Here is a 19,862-nt window from a genome sequence, read left to right as displayed (position 1 = left end):
TTACATATAGACACACCCCTCCCCCTCGCTTATCTGTACGGTCATTTCTGAACAGGCTATAGCCCTGCAAGTTAACAGCCCAGTCATGGCTCTCATCCAGCCACGTCTCAGATATCCCCACCATGTCATAATTATGCTCCAACAACATTAGTTCTAATTCATCCATTTTGTTGGTGAGGCTTCTGGCATTAGTATACATGCACTTGATGTTACTCTCTGTACCTCTATTCTTTCTTAAATTACTAACTGTTCTAACCCCACCCCCCATGCCACCGCCACCCCCAACTTCCTTATTTGTGCCCAGGTCTCTATCTGCACTATCTTCCCCTCCTATAAAATGAATACCCTCCCCCCCATTCCCTAGTTTAAACACTCCTCCAACCTTCTAACCATTTTCTCCCCCAGCACAGCTGCACCTTCCCCATTGAGGTGCAGCCCGTCCCTAGCGTAGAGCCTGTAGCCAACTGAGAAGTCGGCCCAGTTCTGCAGGAACCCAAACCCCTCCTTCCTACACCAATTCTTGAGCCACTTATTAACCTCCCTAATCTCCCGTTGCCTCTCTGGCGTGGCACGTGGTACAGGCAGTATTTCGGAAAATACCACGTTGGAGGTCCTTGCTTTCAGCTTGCAGCCTAATTCCCTGAAATCATCTTTAAGGACCTTCCACCTACCTCTAACTTTGTCATTTGTGCCAATGTGCACCATGACCGCTGGGTCCTCACCAGCCCCTCACAGTAGTCTGTCCACCCGATCAGCGATGTGTCGGACTCGAGCGCCAGGTAGGCAGCACACCGTCCGACGATCCCTGTCTTTGTGACAGATTGCCCTATCTGTTCCCCTAATAATTGAGTCCCCCACTACCAGCACCTGTCTGGCCTGCCCTGCTCTCCTATTTCCCCCCTTACTGGAGCAGTCACTCCTCCGGCTTTCAGAGGACATGCCTGGCTGCAGCAGTGCTACCCCTGTACTGGCACCCCCCTCATCTGCCAACTTAGCAAACTTATTGGGGTGTGCCAGATCAGGACTAGCCTCCCTGGCACTCTTCCCTCTACCCCGCCTTCTATCTGTCACCCAGCTAACTGCCACACTGTCCTGCAGCTCCATCCTACCATCCCCCTCCTCATCTATCCCACCCATAGAGCGTCTGCTCTGTGAGCAGAAGACTCCTCTCCATATTGTCTATGGATCTCAGTGTTGCCAGCTGCACATTTAGATCCAGTATCTGGGTTTCCAAATGCACAATGTGCTCACATCTCGCACAGCAGTATGCACCCTCGACCGGCTGGTCAAGGACTGCATACATGTGGCAAGATGTACACTGGATGGCATTAACAATTGTGGAGCACATTTCCTAATGGGGATTGCAGCACACAGAAACGTTAATTAAAAATAAATACAAAGTATTAATTAAACCCCAAAAAAAAAAAAAAAAAAAAAACCAAACAAAAAAGAAGCAATTCCTCCCTTGGAAACTCCCTGATTCCAAAGTCACTGAATCACAAGTCACACACTTACCGCCGTTCACACTTACGCTCAGGTCACACTCAGCTCGCTCACACTCGCTGTGCTGAAGATTTATAGATTTTTTTTTTTTCTCTCTCTCTCCCCTCAACAGCAATCCACCTTGCTGTTCAGATGCACTTCCAAAAAGCAGCTAAAGAATTGGTTTTATTTTTTACGACGTTCCTCGTGCAGTACAAGTGATTACACTACTTTATTCTTCAGGTCGGTACGATTACAGCAATACCTGATTTTTATATAGGATTTCTATATTTGGCTGCTGTCACACTAAAAGAAGCTTTTTCACTGCAAAAACTAATTTTTGCAGCGCCATATTTTGATAGCTACAGCTCTGGCAAAAATTAAGAGACCACCACATCAAAACCCTGTCATGGGCTGCCCAATCCCCAGACCTGAACCCCATTGAAAACCTCTGGAATGTAATCAAGAGGATGATGGATAGTCACAAGCCATCAAACAAGGAAGAACTACTTAAATTTTTGCACCAGAAGCAGTGTGAAAGACTGGTGGAAAGCATGCCAAGAGGCATGAAAGCAGTGATTAAAAATCATGGTTATTACACAAAAATGGGTATTAGACCTACCGGCAATTCGGTTTCCAGGAGTCCATCCTGACAGCACCCTGGAGAACGTCCTCCTCCTCTTTGCAGGGACAGGAGAGGTTAAAAGGTCCCACTCCGCCCCCTTTCCCTCAGTGTTTAGACAAGTACCACACCATGGATAGATGCAACTGACAGTCTTTATTAACCAAATCATATTACAGCATATGAAATAGCATACATGGGGGGGAACTAACGGTGCTGTCAGGATGGACTCCTGGAAACCGAATTACCGGTAGGTCTAATACCCATTTTCCAGGATGTCCCCCTGACAGCACCCTGGAGAATACCAAAGAAAACTCCCTTAGGGGGGATTACTGCCTGGAGAACTTTTCTCCCAAATATCGTCTGCTGACCGGCTAACACGTCAAGCTTATAATGCTTACAGAACGTGTTTACCCTGGCCCAGGTCGCAGGCCTGCATATCAGTTCTAAAGATGCTCCGGCTCGTTCAGCCCATGATGCTGAAATGGCCTTAGTAGAATGTGTTTTTATCCCTACTGGGCAGTCTACCCCCTCTGATATATAGGCTTTAGAGATTACAGTTGTAATCCACCTTGCTATGGATGCTTTTGAAGCTTTTTTACCTCTGTTGTTACCCCCAAATAAAATAAACAGGTTTGGGTCCCTCCTCCCGGTACTAGCGGCCTCTAGATAGTCGATTACAGCTCGTCTAACGTCCAGGGAGTGCAAAGTCTGCTCTTTTGCATTTGAGGGGTTCTCACAAAAAGAGCGTCAAATTATTTCCTGGTTATGATTTTGGCCCAATGCTACTTTGTGAATAAAAGCTGGGTCTAGTTTTAAAACTATGTGGTCATCCCAAATCTGTATATACAGGTCCCTAATGGATGGGGCTTGAATCTCCCCCACTTTCTTAGCGGTCAAAATGGCCACTGAGAAAGCTGTCTTCCATGTGCGAACTGAAATAGGCATATTTTCATCCAGGGTATGGGGGGGGGGGGGGGCATGGGGGTTAACTGCCTGATAGTGGGGCGCAATCTCTGGATAGCTCTAACAAATCTAACTACCCACGGGTGAGAGGTCAAGGGGTAGTCCATGCAAGTACTGAGAGACAAAATCTGGACCTTAAGGGTGCTAGGCCTAAGGCCCATGTTATACCCTGCCTGGAGAAAATCAAGGACCCGAGGGACATCGGGGATCCCGGCTACGATGTCGGACCTGCCACCCTCCAGACAGAATCTTCTCCAGATCTTCTAGTAGATAGCCGAGGTTACTGGTTTCCTACTAGCTTGTATAGTGGAAATTACTTCATCAGATAAACTCCGGGCTTTCAGAATGTCCCGCTCAGGATCCATGCTGAAAGGTGCAGCCTTCCCAGATTCTGGTGTAAGACAGGACCCTGATGGATGATGTCATTCCACAGAGGAAGCTCGATTGGGTTCTCTATAGCCATGGACCCCAGCAGCGGGAGCCAGCTCCTCTTCGGCCAGAACGGGACAATAAGCAGAACTCTTGCCTGATCTTCCTGGATTTTCCTGAGCACCACAGGAATGAGTGTCAAGGGGGGGGGGGGGGGGGGGTGGAAAGGTGTAGGAGAGTGGTTCGTCTCACGTCTGGCTTAGGGCGTCGACCGCTTCCAGCATGTCTGAAGGGTTCAGAGAATAAAATCTGGGCACCTTTGAATTTTTCCTTGTGGCAAACAAATCTATTCTGGGAGTTCCCCAGCGGTGGCACAGCAGCTGAAATACCTCCTGGTTTAGTTCCCATTCTGTCGAACAGATTCTTCTCCTGCTCAGGTAGTCGGCCAGGATATTTTGTGAACCTTCCAGGTGTACCGCAGTTATTGAAAGGTCCGTTTTTTCTGCCCAGGAGAATATCTTCTGTGCTAGATCCTGTAGCGCTGTGTTTGGGACCCCCCCTGGTGCCTCAGGAACGACATTGCTGTCACGTTGTCTGTTAAGATCTTCACATTCCTGCTCTTTAACCGTGAACGGTTCCTTCTTAGGGTCTCCCATAATGCATAAAGTTCCGTGAAGTTCGATGACTTGCAGCTGATGTCTTCGGGCCAACTGCCCTGAAAGAAACTTCCTTCTAGGTGTGCTCCCCATCCTCACCGACTGGCGTCCGTGGTAACCACCACACAATGAGAGGCCTGTCCTTAGGTTGCTGAGTTGAGCCCACCCCCGTAATGATCTTCTCACTCCTGTTGATAGCTGTATCGGACTGTCTAGAGACATCTGGCGGCGATCCCATGCGGAGAGTACTTGTCTCTGCAAATGTCTTGAGTGGGCCTGAAACCACCTGACACAGGTGATGCATGCTGTCATTATTCCTAGGATCTTCATGGCTAATCTTATGGTAACTCGGTGCTTTAGGAACTCTGCGATTATGTTCCTTATCGACTCCTGCTTTTCCATTGGCAGGAAGGATTCCCTGCGTGTAGAGTCCAGAAGCACTCCTAGAAATACCTTCCGAGACTTGGGTTTCAGATGTGACTTCTTCCGGTTTACCACCCAGCCAAGGTACTCCATCACCGAAATGGTTCGATCTTTGTGTAGGACTAAGGTCTTTGTAGATCGAGCCACCAGGAGAAAATTGTCCAAATAAGGTACCGTATTATTGTAATTCCCTGGCTTCTTAGGTAGGCAACTACCTCTGAGACCAAGTTCGTAAATATTCTGGGAGCCGAGGCCAAGCCGAACAGGAGGCATTGAAACTGGAGGTGGCAGGTGAGGTCTGGTAGACTTACAGAGAATCTCAGAGGTTCCTGAGAAGCCGGATGGATCGGGACCTGATAATAAGCACTCTTCAGGTCGAGAGTGCACATCACCGAGTCCTTGTCTATGAGGACTGAACCTTTTGTATCTGACCCATACGTTTAACGGTTTCAGGTTTATGATTATGCGTGCTTCTCCTGTAGGTTTCGGGATTGAAAATAGGGAGGAGTAGTGACCTCTGCCTATTTGTGATGAGGGAACCAGAACTATGACTTTGGAGCTGACTAGCTCCTGAAGGTCCGCCAACATTGTGGAATCTGCTGCTACGGTAGTAGGTGTAATATATCTCTGGGGCAGGGGAGAGATAAGTTCTATTCTGTAGCCCTCTGATACTATATTTAGGACATATTTGTTTTTGGTGATCTGTCTCCAGTTGTTAAACAGACTGAGCCTGCCCCCAATATCGATGTCGTCATTGACTTCTAAATCTAGAGCTAGATCCGAAAAAGGGAATTCTTGCCCTTTCTGCACTGGATATAGGAACTTCTATAGGTTCCTCTATTGGACTTCCCTTGCTCTCTATAATCAGGTTGTTTGCGAGGGGGCAGCCTTTTCTGAAAGGGCTGAAATCTTTTGGGTTTATCCTCGGGGAAACCTTTTTTGCTATCAGACGCAAACTCTAAGATGTTATCTAGAGCTTGCCCAAATACTCTGGCCCCTGAGAAGGGGATGGCACATAATGCTTCCAAGAATAAATTATCTCCCGACCAGGACTTTAGCCAGATGGCTATACGAGTTGCATTAGACAAAGAGCTGTTTCTGGCAGCGAACCTCACTGATTCGGCCGAAGTATCAGCCAGGAAGGCCGTGGCGGATTTTATAATGGGTAAAGAAGCCATTTCAGCACGAGGGGGTCTTATTAGCTAAATCTTCCTCTAATTGTACCATCCACAGGAACATGGATCTAGCCACCGAGGTGGCCTCTATATTAGTCTGTATCAGGCCTGCTGATGCTTCCCAAGCCCGTCACAGGAGAATGTCCGCCTTCCGGTCCATGGAATCTCTGAGGCTTGATGAGTCCTCAAAAGGAATGGATGTCTTCTTTGTACGTCAACCTTAGGGATTTCTTCCCATGTCCTGATGTCGTCTGGGTCAAATGGTAGGCGACCTTTAAACTCTCGGAACATCACTAGTCTACGTTCTGCATCCTTCCATTCCTGTAATATCATAACACAGATATGTTCGCTTACAGGGAACACCGTCTGCCTCTGGAATGCAAGACCTCCAAACATTAGGTCCTGACTGGACTGCGGCCGCGGGACATCCTTCATCTGCATGGTATTTCTCACCGCCTGTACCAGGTCCTCAGTATGCTCTACTGCAAAGAGATACTTTCTGCCCTGTTCCTGATCTTCTGGTGGAAGCTCACCCTCCTCCTGGTCTGAGCCCTGAATGTCTGATTCCTCATCCGAGGATAGTCCAAATTCTCTCTGCTCTGGCTCCCATATAGGCTCGGGCCTGGACTGGAAGGCAGCTGCTGTGAGATAGTAGCCAGTGAAGCCTGCACTTCCTCGCAGATTAAGCCTCTCATTTCAGACAGGAGGGATGGTTGTTCCTCCTGTACAACCCTGGAAGTGCAAGACCCACAGAGGGCTTTCTTGTAGGCATCCGGCAGCTTTGCATGTCATATAGGGCAACGGTTACACTTTGCCGAGGCCTTGCCTGACTTTTTTGCCGTGGGTAGGGGTGCCTGTGGGATAGCCTTATCCTAGATGATACAAGAATGGGGATAGTCAGGACTAGGCTGAGTGTCTAAGTGCGTGTCCACGTGTATCCGCACTATGCGCACTTACCCCTGCGTCCTCACTCCTCTCATCCATATCCTCCTTTGTTTTGGGCATCAGGGAGTCTGCCAGCAGCCTGCTTCTATGCCCCTGCTCCAGGACGCACACTGCCTTATCCCCTAAGCGTTGCTTCAGCGTTCTCTGTCGCTCTGACGTCACCGGAAGTGACGCTCACCTCTCTGCTGTCCCTGATTCTGCGTTCCACGATGTGGAACACACGCCGGTTCAAGCGCTAACCTTCCCGGAAGTGACGCTCGTCCTGCTCTTCTGGCCGCTTCCGAGTTCCACAATGTGGAACGCAAGCTGGATCCGGGCACTGACGTCACCGTAAGTGACGCTCGCCCCGCTCTGCCTACTGCCGGCCCTTCCGTGTTGCTTTTGTGGAACGCATGGTCCCGGGCGCCTCCTCAAATCTGGACATGGCGCCTGAACCGAGAGCCTCCCACTGGGAGGAGCTGCTCTACCCAGGAGCCCGTCCGCTCACTGGTCTCTAGGGCAGAGGGACTCCCCCACAGGGGAGTTTCGACCCTGGGCCACTTGACAGGGGGAAGGATATTGGACCAGCCGCACGATCCCCGAGCCCTCCGGTAAGCTCGTCCGCTCACTGCGCGATCTCTCGTGTGTCCCTCCATGCAGGGACAGGAAAAACACTGAGGGAAAGGGGGCAGAGTGGGACCTTTTAACCTCTCGTGTGTTTTTCCTGTTCCTGCAAGGAGGAGGACGGCGTCCTCCAGGGTGCTGTCAGGGGGACGACCTGGAAATATTGATTTCTGAATCCTTCCCGAGCTAAAACATTAGTATTGTTGTTTCGAAATGATTATGAACTTGTTTTCTATGCATTATTTGAGGTCTGAAAGCACTGTTTTTTTTTTGTTTTACTAATTTTGACCATTTCTCCTTTTCAGAAAAAAAATACAAAATTTACTGCTTGGAAATTCGTAGACATGTCAGAAGTTTATAGAATAAACGAACAATTTACATTTTTACTCAAAAATATACCTATAAAGAGAAAAATCAGACAAACTGAATATTTTGCAGTGGTCTCTTAAATTTTGCCAGAGCTGTATAATTTTTCCATTTTTCGTCTGACAGTCATGTCAGTGCTTGTTTTTTTGCAGGATAAGCTGATGTTTTTATTGGCACCATTTTTGGGCACACAACATTTTTTGATCACTTTCTATTCCGATTTTTGGGAGGCAGAATTAACAAAAACTAGCAGTTCAGGATTTTTTTTTTTTTTATTCTGTCCCGCGTGGGGTAAAATTTATAAGGAAGCATGGCGTAATCCTAAATTCCCCCAAGGCAGTTACAATAATTTTTTCTCAAAATGGCGGCAGGCAGGGATTAATAACATCTCGCATTTTCTCCACCCAACTGAGAAGAGATGGTTGACATGCACAGAGTGTCTAGAGAAATAACCTAACAGCCGTTACATTTGAGGTTGCTCAGAATGATTTGGAAGTCATTTTGTTATCTCCAGTGGGTACTCCTTTAATATCAGTTTTATACTCTGTAATGAGGTCTAATCTATTGAGGGTCCACCCGGACATTTTTTTTTCAATATTGGAAGCAGCAGTTGGACGATGTGGAGATTCCTTACAAGGATCAGGCAGGGTGGAGTGTGTTCAGGAAACACATTATAAATGAAGTATGGAGAGAAACCCAATATAAAATTATGCATGGAGCCATCTAAGCTTTCAATATACCTAAAAAAGATCCTCTATCAAGTAGACTAACAGAATGTCCTAAGTGTCACCTTCCTAACTCAGATCTTATGCATGGCCTTTGGTCTTGACCTGCATCAGTTTCATTTTGAGGACTAGTATCAAACCTGGTTAATACTATTTGGAGTTCGCGGTACACCCTGTCCTTATTTAGCCTTATTGCACTTTTGGTGTAATACGGATAATCATGGCAGAAAGGTGGGTGGTCCTCCTATACTGATGTATACCTTGCTTATATTAGCGAAGAGACTGCTCCTTAAATACTGCTTAGATCCAAACTCCCCCCCATTGCAGAATTGATAACACAAATGAAGCATTTTATGGAGGTGGAGCAAAAGTAATGCTTTGGGTAATAAAGAAGTGCAAATGGACAAGTTTCTCTGAAATGGAGGCAGTTTATTGTGAATTGTTGCTCTTTCGTGGAAAAAAGGAAAATGGTTGGGCCCTTCATATCTACAGCTTGGTTGGTATATACTAGAGGATCTCAAAAACAATCTGGGGTTACCACGACTGAATTAAAGTAGGGGAGGATATCTCCAGACAAAGTTTATAATTCAATTACAGTATAATCGTTTTCTTCATGACGGCGTTCAATAAAGATCAATTTCAGCTAGTTCACACACTTAAAGGGAACCTGTCAGCAGTTTTGGCTGATATAAGATACGCTCATCATTCTCCTCTGCTCTGACAGAGATCAGGGGAGAATGTTGAGCGTTATATTCATCTGCTAACAGAGAAAGCAGGCAGCTGTTGGGACTACTACTCCCATCAGCCTATACCTAATAACGGCGAGAGCAGATGGCGGCTGATGCGAGAATTCAGCCACGGCCTGTGCTATAATTAAAAGAAAAAAACGAAACAAAAAAAAACATGGGTTCTGTTGAATTTTTGAGAACCAGCCAGACAAAACTGACAACTGTAGGCTTCGACCCTCAGAAGTCAGCTTTAGCAAGGCTGGTTATCAAGAATAGAGGGGTCCCACACTTTTTTTAATTATATAAATAATTTTAAAAACAGCTTGGGGTTCCCCCCATTTTCGACAATCAACCTTGCTAAAGCAAACAGCTGGGGGGGCTGGTATTCTCAGGCTGGTAAGGTGCCAAGGATATTGACCCACCCACCCCTCCACAGCCTAAAAATAGCAACCTGCAGCCACGTCTATTAGATGCGCCAATTCTGGCGCTTTGTCCGGCTTATCCCACTTGCCCTGTAGCGGTGGCAAGTGGGGTTCATATTTGCGGGGTTAATGTCACGTTTGTATTGTCTGGTGACATCAAGCCCATGGATTAGTAATGGAGAGGAGTCTATAAAAGACACCTATGCATTACTAATCCTACAGTTATATTGCAAATAAAGACACAGCCAGAATAAAGTTCTTTAATTTAAATAAAAAAACATTTTTCCATTTTTATTTAAAAGTAGCAAACCGTTATACTCACCTAATGTCCATTCCATTGAAGCCCTCTACTTATGTAATAAAACAAAAATAAAAAAACATATTCCTCACCTGTCCCATGCCGTAATTCATGTCTGGGGATAAATAGTTTTCATAAACTGCATAAAACCTTTGCACAGTACTGTATGCCTCAGGAAAAGAAGAGTCATTTGAAAATATATATTTACCTACGTAATATCGTTTTTATTAGTGCACTGTGCACAAGTAGTGCGTACATCTGCTGTATGAGTACACAAAATAGTACTTAGAAAAATAAATTACCATCTCCCAAAGCGTTAATTGCCTCCGCTTTCTTTTCATTTGCCTGGTCCATCATTTCTTCTGTAACCTAAAAAACAAAAAGACCTAAAATATATAATGCAAGTAGGCAGTTAGCATAACTGCAGGAAATACAAACATTAATTAAAGGAGTTGTTCATCACCGGACAACCACTTACTAATGGCAGTAACAGCTAGCTCTGATGGCTGCTTTTTAACCATTTAAATGATGCTGTACATCACTGACAGCTGTTATATGTACTGGTTGCCGTTGCGCTCAGACACTGGCTCCCACCCCACTGTGATTCCATTGCAAGGAGCGGATGGATTAGCTGGGTAGCTAGTGCCCCTCAAATCCATGATCTTGGTCCTATTGTGAATGTTAGCATCTGGCTGTGCTCCATAGGAGAATGGCAATTATGCCAATACTGCAATAGTGCGCCATTCACAAAAAAGGAGGAAGTGTATTCAGCTCAACTCCCATGTAGAAGTAAATGTAGATCTACGAGGTGTGCATAGCCAGCACTTGATCTCCGTGATGGAGGAGGATAAAAACAATAAGGCTGGTGTCACACTTGCGTGTGCATTGCGCGAGTCTCTCGCATCAATACCCGGAGCGTGCAGCTGCATGCATTTCTAAGCAGCTGAAAGCTTCGGTCCCGAGTGCTGGCGGCATTGCCGGGTATTGATGCGAGTTTCTCGCATTGCACACGCAAGTGTGACCCCGGCCTAAAAGTTTAATGGTCCAGCAAAATATAAAAAACGCACGTTAAAAACAGGCCATCCTAAACAGAGTAGCATCGGCCAGCACTTTTCTTTTATTCTAGAAAGTCTTGAATTTAACGTTTGATTTTTTAAATTTTTCTTTTGAGGAACCAGTGCACTTTATTGTTATTATCCTCATCAATCATGGAGATCAAGTGCTGGACTTATCTTCTGTTTTTCTTGACTAAATACGGTGGTATTGCAGTTTATAGTATAAGAGATTAGGATTGCAAGTCCAAGTCTCCTAAGGGGAGTGAAAGATGAAGTAAAAGCTTTAAAGAATAATAAAGAGTTCAAGAGCCGAAACAGCATGAGTTCACTACACTGCTGAAGTGGTAACACAAACATAAGTCCCATACCCCTACTATATTTACTAGCGGATGTCTTTATCCGTTATTGGCGCAGCTCCGGGCATCTACTGCAGGTTGTGACCAGTGTTTGCTAGGTGATGTGGAAGTCACTACTTAATGTAAGTCTATGAGAGCCTTGTTCTGGCTCTGACTTAAGGCTCATGCAGTCTCCCGACCCAAGCGTGGCAGCCTCATAGAAATATATGAAGCTGTGACTATCGGGTCAGAAGAGCCACGGCCAGTCCATGTTTAGATGATCAGACCGATATGCATAGACATCTGCATGAGCCCCACGTCTAGGAGAACCAGCGAGAGGCTCTTATAGACTTACATTGAAAACTTATGACCATTCTCTCTGATGGCGGAGTGGGAAGAGAACAGTGTCCACAAGTTGAAGACAGCGGCGGGTAAGTACATTACTAGGGGCTGCAGTGGTACTTTAACCAGACCAGGCCAAATTTTGAAGTCAGACCACTGTCACTTTATGTGGTAACTCTGGAATGCTTCCATGGATCCCACTGATTCTAAGTGTTTTTCGTGACACATTGTAATTTATGATGGTGGTAAATTTAGGCTGATATGATTTGTGAATATTTATAAAAATATTTAAAAGTTTTCAAAAAGTTTTAATTTTTGAACTTTGGATTGTTATACTCCTAAAACAAGACATACTGCACAAAATACTTAATAAATAACATTTATCACATGTCTAGTTTACATCAGCATCATTCTTACATTTTTCTTATTGGTTAAAGGGAACCTGTCACTCCCCAGTCGTTTCAAACTAAAAAAGAGACACCTTGTGCAGCAGTAATGCTGCATTCTGACAAGGTGGCTCTTTTAGTTCTGGGTGCTGTAACTTGAGAAATAATCAGTTTTATAATTTGTCAGAAATACCTGGTCCTCAGTCAAGTGGGCCAGCGTTTCCCCCCTGCTGCAGACGCCACACAGCTGTCACTCATATCTTCTTGGCGCCGGGCGCCACCTCCTCCTCGCCGCAGTTTTCAAAATAGCCGGCGCCTGCGCTCTTTTCCCCTGCCTGGTGCAGGCGCAGTGAGCGCTGCCCGTCTTTCCTCATATGCAGCCCAGCTGACTGCGCCTGCACGGCCGCCCTGCCTGTGAATCCCAGCCCCGCAGTGACTTATGATTTATTCACATTGCGGGGCTGGGAATCACAGGCAGGGCGGCCACGCAGGGGCAGTCAGCTGGGCTGCATATGAGGACAGACGGCCAGCGCTCACTGCAGGGGAAAAGAGCGCAGGCGCCGGCTATTTTGAAAACAGCGGTGAGGAGGAGGCGGTGCCCGGAAGATGTGAGTGACAGCTGTGTGCTGTCTGAAGCAGGGGGGAAACGCCGGCCTCCTTGACTGAAGACAAGGTATTTCAGACAAATTATACAACGGATTATTTCTCTAGTTACAGCACCCAGAACTAAAAGAGCCACCTTGTCAGAATGCAGCATTACTGCTGCACAAGGTGGCTCTTTTAGTTTGAAACGACTGGGGGGGGGGGGGTGACAGGTTCCCTTTAAGATGTTAGAGTGGTTAAATGCTTGCAGCAACTCTTTCTCCAATTACATTTAGAAAACCTATATTTTTTAGGGACCACTTTACTTTTGACGTGAATTTGAGAGCCTGTATGTCAGAAAACTAGCAAAGACGACCTCATTTCAAAATCTGCACCTATCGGGGTATGTTCCTACGGTCAGTAAACGCTGCAGGATGGACGCTGAGTACATCCGCAACGTCCATCTTGCAGCTGCCAGATGTTACAGCATAGTGGATGGGATTTCAAGAAATCCCATCTCCACTATGCGTGCACGGACGCCTCCGGCTTCCCTGCGGAGATGGAAATGCGGCCCGTCTTTCCTGACCGCAGCATGTCTATCTTGGAGACGCTCAGTCTCCGCAAGATAAATATCACTGTCCAATGTATAGGACGCGGTGATTCCGCACGGTTCAATGAATACATGCGGAATTACCTATGTTCAAAAGCCGGCAGTGCTTTGGACGGAGCGGACATGTGCTGCATCCAAAGCGCTGCCGATTACTGACCGTGGCAACATATCCTTAAAGTTTTCAAAACCACAATCAAAAAGTTTTTAACACTTTTAGGTGCTTTAACCGCTTATTGACGGAGACAATTTTGACCTTAATGACCAAAGCAAATTTTACAATAATGACCAGTGTCACTTTATGTGGTAACTCTGGAATGCTTCAATGGATCCCACTGATTCTGAGAATGTTTATTCATGAAATATTGTACTTCACGATAATTGGGATGGTAAAACTTGTCCATGACTTGTGTTTATTTGTGAAAATATTGAACATGTGAAAAATTTAGCAAATTTTCAAACTTTGAATTTTCATGCCCTTAAATCAGAGGGATATGTCACAAAATACTTTACAACATTTCCCACATGTCTACTTTACACCAGCACAATTTTTGAAACAATTTTTATTGTGCTTAAAGGGCCACTATCACCCCCTCCAGCCGTTATAAACTAAAAGAGCCACCTTGTGCAGCAGTAATGCTACAGTCTAACAAGGTGGCTCTTTTAGTTTTTGATTCCGTTATTCCCTCAATAAAGCGTTTTAAAATTTGCCCTAACTACCTGTCTGCAGACCTGGAGGCGGTCCGAAGCCTCCTCTGTGAATCTCCCAACGGCCGTCACTCTTCTCTTCTGGGGATGTGGTCGCCGCCCTCTTCGCGCTGTTTCTTCTTAAATCCGGCGCCTGCGCTGTGACACAAATCTCCCCTCACATAGTGTGTCAGTGACCCTGTCACACTATGTATGATTGAGATAGATATATTTAAGATCAGCTTTATTGTCAACCTCACTGATTCCATCTTTATGGACCGCACCAATAAGAATTTATTTAGACCTCTCAGGTTGATAATGGAAGGAACCGTCTGGCTTCCTAATCAAGAAAAGGGGGAAATAGAACCTTTTACCTTTTTCTGACGCAGGAACGTATATCAGGACTGCTTTCTGCCATAGTTCCAGGACCTCTGACTCCAGCACCTGTTGCTCTGCTGGTGAAGAACGAGTGGGAGTCAATTTAAAGCGGTCATGAGGCATTTTCAGGAACTCAAATTTAAGACCTGTGCTGATGACACCCTGTATCCATGCACTGTCCGAAATCTCTGACCAGGCCGGGTAGAAAGAAGAGAGTCCCCCCCCCCCACCGACCTGGGCCGGCAGTCATTGGTGCGATTTCCTGCGATCTCAGGAAGAGCCAAATATATAGCCTCTATCTTTCTTTTTACTGTCCCATGTAGCTTTATCCCTAGATGATCTCTTACTGCTGGACCACCTTCTACCGGAGTCACGCCTGTATGAAGGACGCAGCAGGCTAGGGAACCTTTTCTTGCTTTCCCTTGCCCTCTCCAAGAGTTCAACCAATACCGGCCCAAACAGATGTCCTCCTTCTCAAGGGATACTGCATAATTTAGACCTGGCTTGAATATCCCCTCGCCAGCATTTTAGCCATAGGGCTCTGCGTGCAGCATTGGACAGGGCCGCAGTTCTTGCTGCTAGCCTAACCGAGTCCGCTGAAGCGTCCAATAGAAAGGCTGCCGCTCCTTGGAACACGGGAAGGGAAGACAGGATACTATCTCTTGAAGCTTTCTCTTTTAGATGGTCCTCCACCCGGTCTAACCAGACCATTAATGATATAGCAGTGCAGGTAGCTGCTACTGCTGGTGTAAGGGACCCTGCCGATGTTTCCCAGGCGCCTTTTAGAAAAATAAAAGGGGAGAAGCCAGCGCTGCTTATGGTCAGAACGCAATACAAAAAAGGGCACATGCACATATTAATTTCTAACTGTATATCAAAATGTGACATTTAGCAAACAATTGATCAATTCTTTGAGCCACCCCAAGGCACTCTCATAATGGGGCAGTCCTACTCTACGATTTTTATACTCGCTGTGCCATTACAGCCTCCTAAATGTATTATAAGCGGGACCATATTGAATGCAAACTGTACCTGTAGCGTTTCAGAATCACTCCCATGGCGCCAGAAAGGGGTACGCGCAGATAAAGTTCGACCAGGTCCAAACATAGACATTTCAGATCTGACCTCCACTGCCTGACCAGCACCACAGATAAAGAGTGAGACAGGCCCAGACACATGTGCACAAATCAAACAGAGCCTGGGGCAGGGCAGGGTTCTGACCATAAGCAGCGCTGGCTTCTCCCCTTTTTTATTTTGCCTTTTAGAAAAACCTCTGCTTTTCTGTCCAATGGGTCCTTTAAATTACCCATATCCTCAAACGGTAGTGAAACCTTCCTGGAGGCCCTAGCAATTGCTGTGTCCAGCTTCGGGGCCTTTTCCCAAGATGACGAGGCTGAGTCCTCAAATGGGTACCTCCTCTTAAAGGCCGGAGGCAGAGACCTCTTCCTTTCAGGCTTCTTCCACTCCTGGGCAATTAGTGCACGGATTTCATCATTAAGCGGGAAGGACTTACTAACCTTCCCATCCAGACCCCTGAACATTACGTACTGCATGGATTTTTCTGGCTGGGGCTCTAAGATACCCATTGTGTTATTAACCGCTTTCACCAGCTGGTCCACTTGCTCAAGCGGGAGGCAGGAACGGCCTGACCGGGGCTCTAATGATAAAGAGGATGATGGGGGTGAATCGAAAATTCTCTCTACAGAGTCACTCTCCGATCTTGACATTGGAGAGCTGGGTCTTCTCCTGGGAAAGGGACCTTACTGAACCCCTGACCTCTGCTCTGACCATTTCCCTCAAGGTGGAGGTAAAACGCGGAGTCTGCTCCGCCACCATCTGCTGGATGCAAGGTTGGCATAATTTCTTTACATAGTGGTCAGGCAGCGGAACACTGCAAACCACACACTCCCGGTGTTTGGCCTTAGAGATACACTTCTTCCCCTAACAAAATATGGAGAGACAAGGGGAGAGCTACATCACCAAGTGAACTTTCACGAAGATCACTTACCAGTGACGAGTAACTGAATGGTACTGTAATCCTCGGGGGGGGGGGGGGGGGTCCCTCTCAGCGGATGGATTGTCCTTGTGGGCTTGAGACTCGTCTAGTCCTCTTTTCTAACTGGCTTTCACGCCACCGCTACGACCACGAGTTGTCACACTTTGTGATCGATGCCAGATGACCTTTATGTGGGGCTTCTTCTACTGGTGCTGGTCTTTTGACTGCTGCCGCATCTACTGCTCAGGTGACTCCATACTTGGAATATGGGCCTAGAAGCACCCGGCCTTCGTCCTGATCTCCTTAAGTAGCCCTGGTCGCTACTTTCCTGGTACCGCCCCTGTCTGGGGCCTTCAGGATTTCTGGATGGTCTGCCCGGTGCCATCCTATAGGCTGTTGGGGCACCCCCCTGGGCCCACGAGCGGTGGCTGCCACCCGGGCTAATCACACAACCGCAGCCTCACCGCCGATCCCATGCTCTGCCCCACTCCCCGCCATGGGCCGCCATCTTTACAGGTGCCCCCGACGAGTCACAGGTGCGCGTCTGGCCGCATCATCAAGGGGAGCCCGCGGTACCCACTGCGCATGCCCCCAGAGCGTGCCGGATGTCGCATCTTCCCCGCTGGGACGCTGGAGACCGAAGCCAGGCAACGCAGGAGGAGAAGGCACCAAGCAGGACGCAGCACGTCACAAAGGATACCACACCCCATCCACCACCGGCGGACCACAACAGGGACCAAGAAACACCACTGCGAGCCTGGCGCAGCCCAGGAGACGGACCTCCCCCGCAACACATACTCACCTGGCACCTGTGGCGTTGAAGCATCCTCAAGCTCGCACTCCTTCCCGGAGGCCGCTTCCTCTGCTGGCGCCTACACCTGCAGTTCCCCTGCCGTGTGGCGCTTCCAGCACACCAGACAGGCCGAGACAGGGGACCACCGCTGCCTGAGCTGACCAGCCAGGCCTGGGTACATCTTAACTCTTCTAGCCTCTTCCAAGGTGTGTCTGAAGAGGTACCCCTGTCAGGGACAGGAAACCAACTGATGCGGGAGAGAGGTGCCGCCCTTTTATGTCTGTAGGCTTCCTGTCTCTGAAGGGTGGATCCAGGGCCGTCGTCAGCACCCGGGCAAGTGCAGGGACTCTAGCGAGATATGGGGGGGGGGGTAACCAACTTTTTACTATTGATGCTGCCTATGCAGCATCAATAGTAAAAAAATATATATTGTTAAGAATAATAATAAAAAAAATCCCCGATCCTCACGGTGTGCCCGTTCCCAGTGATCCTTTGCGACAATAACCCCAGGTGACGTAGCATCACGCGAGACTGCTACGTCATCACAGGTCATTGTCGCAAAGGATCACTGGGAACGGGAGCTGCCGGGAGCATCGCTAAGGCCTGGGCTGGATCCGGGGGCCACCAGAAGGTGAGTATAACTCCATTTTTTATTTTAATTACAGGGATATGGTGCCCAGTCCCTGTAGGAGAGTCTCCTCTCCTCCACATCTGGGTGCTATGTGCTTATATTGGCATATAAGGGGTTGACTTATATAAAGCCCCTCTGCTGTATGGTATTGTAGAATTTACAATAGCTATCACTCATGTAAGAAGTGAAATCTGGCATTGTACTATACCTATATTTTTCTGCTGTATCTGTGCATCATGAATCATGGTATGTGTTAAAGGGGGGAGGCCAACAGACTTTCGGCTGGGACCCTCAAAAACCTGGAGCCGGCCCTGGGTGGATCCCCCCTCCCTCATGGTGTGGTCATGGGAGACCAAATAAACAACAGTTACAGTTCTCAATGAACATTATGAACACTAACGTTTATCTCCTACCGCAGTAAAGGGAAATTCTGCCTTCACTGAACACAGATTTTAACTCAGAAATGAGGATTTTGAAAATGAATGATTAATCCAGGAGAAAAGTGGATTTCTCTGACAAGATATTTTACAAAGTTTATTTTCACGTGTACTATGGATTTATTTAAACAAAAAAAAAGTAACCTACAGGTACTTAAAAAAAGTGATTTCGAGTGGTTTTGCTACGCTTTTTCAGGGGGACTCCAACTGAAAGATGTCGTATTCTCATACCTTACAACAGCTTTATTCTTTGGGTCAGTGCGATTACAACGATACTGGATTTATATCGGCTTTTTACGTTTTGCTAATATAGCACATTATAAATAAAGTTTTTTGAACCACCACATCTAGAGAGCTATAATTTCTCTGCTTTTTTTTAGTCATGTGAGGGCTTTTTTTTTTTTTTTTTTTTTTTTTTTTAAAGAGATGAGTTTAAGATTCATTGTACTATTTTGGATTACTTGACATTTTTTGATCCCTTTGCATTCTGATTTTGGGAAGGCAAAAATTTACAGTAATTCAGTTTTTTTCTTTCTTTTAACGCTGTTCAAGGATGGTAAACGTCATGGCAGACATTCTTTGGGTCACTACGATGCCACATTTGTAGCTTTTTTTGGCCGATATTACACAAAAATTTTATAGGAAAAATAGTTTTACATTTCCATATATTCTGAGAGCCATCACTTTTTAAAAATTCTTCTGCTGATGGATCAGAGTGGTGCTTTTTTTTTCCACAGGACAAGATTACGTCTTCAGGGTTACAATTTTTATGCAAGCGACTTTGTTCAGCAGTATGATGAAAAGATAAAAATCACAAACTTTTTCTAGATTAGGCTGCTCTGGAGGCAGATACCCTTTTTTGGTTTATTTTTGCTTTAGAAATATGACGATTTATTGACGCAATTTTTTTTTTGTGTAAAAAAAACAAACAAAAAAAAAAACCAATAGCATTCTGATCAGGCTTATCAAGCCCACTGCCACGTCATGGCTAACCTCTCAGTGGGTCTTTATCGCCGTAACGGAGCATATTGCATGATCTGCCCTATTTCTTTTCAGATGTGCACTCTTCCCATTTGGTACAGGTGATTTTAAATTAGCAGGAGACAGCAAAGAAAAGGGTCTAGCCTATTTCTGCTCTCACTTGAGAGTTTGATGAAGGCGAATTTCAATGCTCCTGTCATTTGGGTTTGGTGCTGTGTGGTGGCCATTGTTGCTGTGGTTTTGTGCTGGCGGGGCCGTGCGGCCTGGAGTCAAGGGGAATCAGTATTGCAGCATGGTCGCTGTGGGGCATCAGGCCGTCCGCCCTGCTGGTGCATTGTTGCTGCTGTGGTGGTCAGCACATGGCTCCGCTCCGTTAGAGCGATAGGGACCCACTAAGAGGTTCGCCGTGAAGTGGCAGTGGACTTCATGCAGTCTGATCAGAATGATAAATTAAGAACCTCATGTTAAGTTATATATATTTTTGCCTAGCGGCATTAGATAAATGTATATGTACGCTTTTTGGAGCCGCTGTAAACATTATCTTTTTCAGCATAATGGATTTTTTTTGTTTTGTACTTTTCTGTCTGTCTATGTATATACAGTCATGGCCAAAAGTATTGACACCCCTGCAATACTGTCAGATAATACTCAGTTTCTTCCTGAAAATGATTGCAAACACATGGTGCCAATATTCAAAAAGCGCTCTAAAAGTGAACCTGGAAATTATAGGCCAGTAAGTCTAACCTCTACTGTTGGTAAAATATTTGAAGGGTTTCTGAAGGATGTTATTCTGGATTATCTCAATGAGAATAACTGTTTAACTCCATATCAGCATGGGTTTATGAGAAATCGCTCATGTCAAACCAATCTAA

General features: G+C 46.3%; 1 protein-coding gene across 1 annotated transcript in view; it reads right to left on the bottom strand.

The window, feature by feature from the left end:
• Window positions 1-19,862, bottom strand: part of ST13 (ST13 Hsp70 interacting protein) — a 202,530-nt gene that overhangs the window by 88,391 nt on the left and 94,277 nt on the right. The window contains exon 5 of the mRNA XM_077276087.1: window positions 10,083-10,149. Coding sequence (XP_077132202.1) covers window positions 10,083-10,149 — 67 coding nt within the window. The remainder of the gene's footprint in view (window positions 1-10,082; window positions 10,150-19,862) is intronic.

The sequence above is a fragment of the Ranitomeya variabilis genome, chromosome 8, assembly GCF_051348905.1.
Source record: "Ranitomeya variabilis isolate aRanVar5 chromosome 8, aRanVar5.hap1, whole genome shotgun sequence".
Classification (NCBI taxonomy): domain Eukaryota; kingdom Metazoa; phylum Chordata; class Amphibia; order Anura; family Dendrobatidae; genus Ranitomeya; species Ranitomeya variabilis.
The sequence above is the reverse complement of the archived record's forward strand: the minus strand, read 5'-3'. Positions and strand labels throughout refer to the sequence as shown.